We start from the raw sequence: 2,205 nt of genomic DNA on the forward strand, positions 1-2,205 counted from the left end.
GCTCGATGGACCTCGTTAACAATCTTGGTGTCATGTGCTATGATTGCTTGGTCGTATGCCTCGGATTATTTTAACAAATATACTCCTCAACATGCCATGGAGAGTTGGAGAAGTTGGACTACTTTTTTTTGTGGTGGACGAAATTGGACAACATAGTATGGAAATCTTTGTCACGTTGACATGTCCTCCCGTGACGAATTTTGCTGAAGAAAACCGTTACGTGCAGAGATGTGCACCACGACGGGCACGGCCTTGAGTGGGACAGCCATCACATTTGCAGTGGTAAATCTCTCGCTCACGTCCAACTCCGCCGCGGAACCGCCGTCCGGTAGCCGCCACTCGAACGCGTGCAGCAGCGAGGCCAGGATGAACGGCACCACGCGCTCCGCCATCGGCACGCCGGGGCACAGCCTCCGGCCGGACCCAAACGGGATGAACTCGAAGGCCTTACCCCGGAAGTCCACCACCTGGTCCGCCTTGCCCAGGAACCTCTCCGGGACGAACTCGTCGGGCCTCTCCCACGCCGCCGGGTCCCGCATCATCGCCCACGCGTTGAAGATGACCGTCGAGCCCTTGGGCACGGCGTAGCCGCCGATCTCCACGCCGTCCTCCACGGCCCGGCGGGGCAGCAGTATCGGCACCACCGGGTGCAGTCGCATGGCCTCCTTCACCACGGCCTGGAGGTACGGCAAGCCCGCCGCGTCGTTCTCGCCGATGGTCTCCTTGCCGCCGAGAGCATCGTCTATCTCCGCGCGGACCTTTGCCATGATGGCCGGGTTCTTGAGCAGCTCCGCCATTGCCCACTCGACGGTGAGCGACATCGTGTCGCTTCCGGCCGTGAAGACGTCGAACAGTATGGCTGTCAGGGTGTCGCGGGCGATCTTGCCCGTGGAGAAGAGCTCCAGGAAGTCGCCATGCTTCTCCTCCGTCGAGGTGTTGGCTGCGGCTGCCATACGACCGTCGATTATGTCATCCAACAGGCGGAAAATTTTGTCGATGCGTATCGCTGTCCAGCGACGCCATCCTTGCAGGTCGAGCCGCCGAAGGCAAGGGACGAGGTCGGAGATGTTGGGCTTGGCAATCACCGCGATGAGATCCTCGACGAGCTCCCGCACGCCCTGCGCTGACTCGGCGGCGCCCATGTCGACCACGTCGACAGAGCAGAGCGCGTTCGACAAGACGTTGAGCACGCCGCCGTACAGTGCCTGGCCGACGTCCACCTCTGTGTCGGCGCGGTCGCGGAAGTGATGCACCATGTCGCGCACCTTACGCTCGCGGGCGGCGCGCGCCGCGGCGAGGGCGCGCGGGGAGAAGACGTTGGCGGCCACGATGCCGCGCAAGCTCTTCCAGAGCGGGTCGGAGCTGGGCAGCCATATCATGGACCGGTCGGAGTGGCCGAGCGCGCGTGCGGCGTCTGGGATGGCGTGCGCAGCCAGCCGCCGGTCATGCTTCGTGAATGCCTCCCAAGCCGCATCGCGCGAGGACACGATCACGGCGGTGGTGAGGCCAAGCTTGAGCGTCATGACGGGGCCGTAGGCGCGAGCGAGGCGCGCGAGGGTGTGGTGGAGGTTGCCGACGAGGCTGAGCATGTTGCCGACGAGAGGGAGCGGCGTGGGACCCGGTGGCATCCGCCCCGTGCGTGCCGTGATGGCCAGACAGTAGAGGAGCGAGACGACCGCGAGCGTCGGCCATAGCAGCCAGAGCTCGATCTCCATTATATCGGCTGGTTCCTGTGGTGCGGGCTGCTGAGGGGAGAGTCTGTCGCGGTATATTTATATATACCTCCTGGCATCTGCATCTACACGATAGATGATGCACAGAGGTGGACGTCGCGCATCACCAACAGGCACCGGTCGCGCCGCGCGCAAAAAACAAATATACCGCGCGCGCATCATTTGGTTTGACGCGACGCGCAGCAGACGCGCTAAAATGCAGCGCGCGTGCCGCTCCAGCAGCACGCGTGACTCGCCGGTGCATTGCATATGGCATTTTCAACACAAAATGATAAATATTTTTCAACACAATAAAAATTTCGCACAAACAAGTTGATGAAGTTCATGCCCACAAGTTTAAAATCATGCCCACAAGTTCATCCAACCAAGTTCAAAATCATGCCACACGCCGCCGAGGTCATCCGCGGCGGCATGAAGAGGCCGCTGGTCGGAGGAGCTCCGGCGGAGGCGAGGCCAACGCCACCCGGGTTAG

The 2,205-nt window shown here is 61.6% G+C and overlaps 1 protein-coding gene across 1 annotated transcript; it reads right to left on the reverse strand.

The window, feature by feature from the left end:
- On the reverse strand, positions 1–1,715 carry LOC119358547 (cytochrome P450 76M5-like). The gene has a single exon (XM_037625038.1). The coding sequence runs from the start codon at positions 1,713–1,715 to the stop codon at positions 171–173; it is 1,545 nt and encodes a 514-aa protein (XP_037480935.1). The 3' UTR covers positions 1–170.
- Between the last annotated feature and the right edge of the window lie 490 nt (positions 1,716–2,205).

The sequence above is a fragment of the Triticum dicoccoides genome, chromosome 2A (assembly GCF_002162155.2).
Source record: "Triticum dicoccoides isolate Atlit2015 ecotype Zavitan chromosome 2A, WEW_v2.0, whole genome shotgun sequence".
NCBI classification, from domain to species: Eukaryota; Viridiplantae; Streptophyta; class Magnoliopsida; order Poales; family Poaceae; genus Triticum; species Triticum dicoccoides.

Excerpts from the sequence above, each read along its gene's own strand:
- LOC119358547 (XM_037625038.1), bottom strand. The coding sequence starts at position 1,715 with ATGGAGATCGAGCTCTGGCTGCTATGGCCGACGCTCGCGGTCGTCTCG.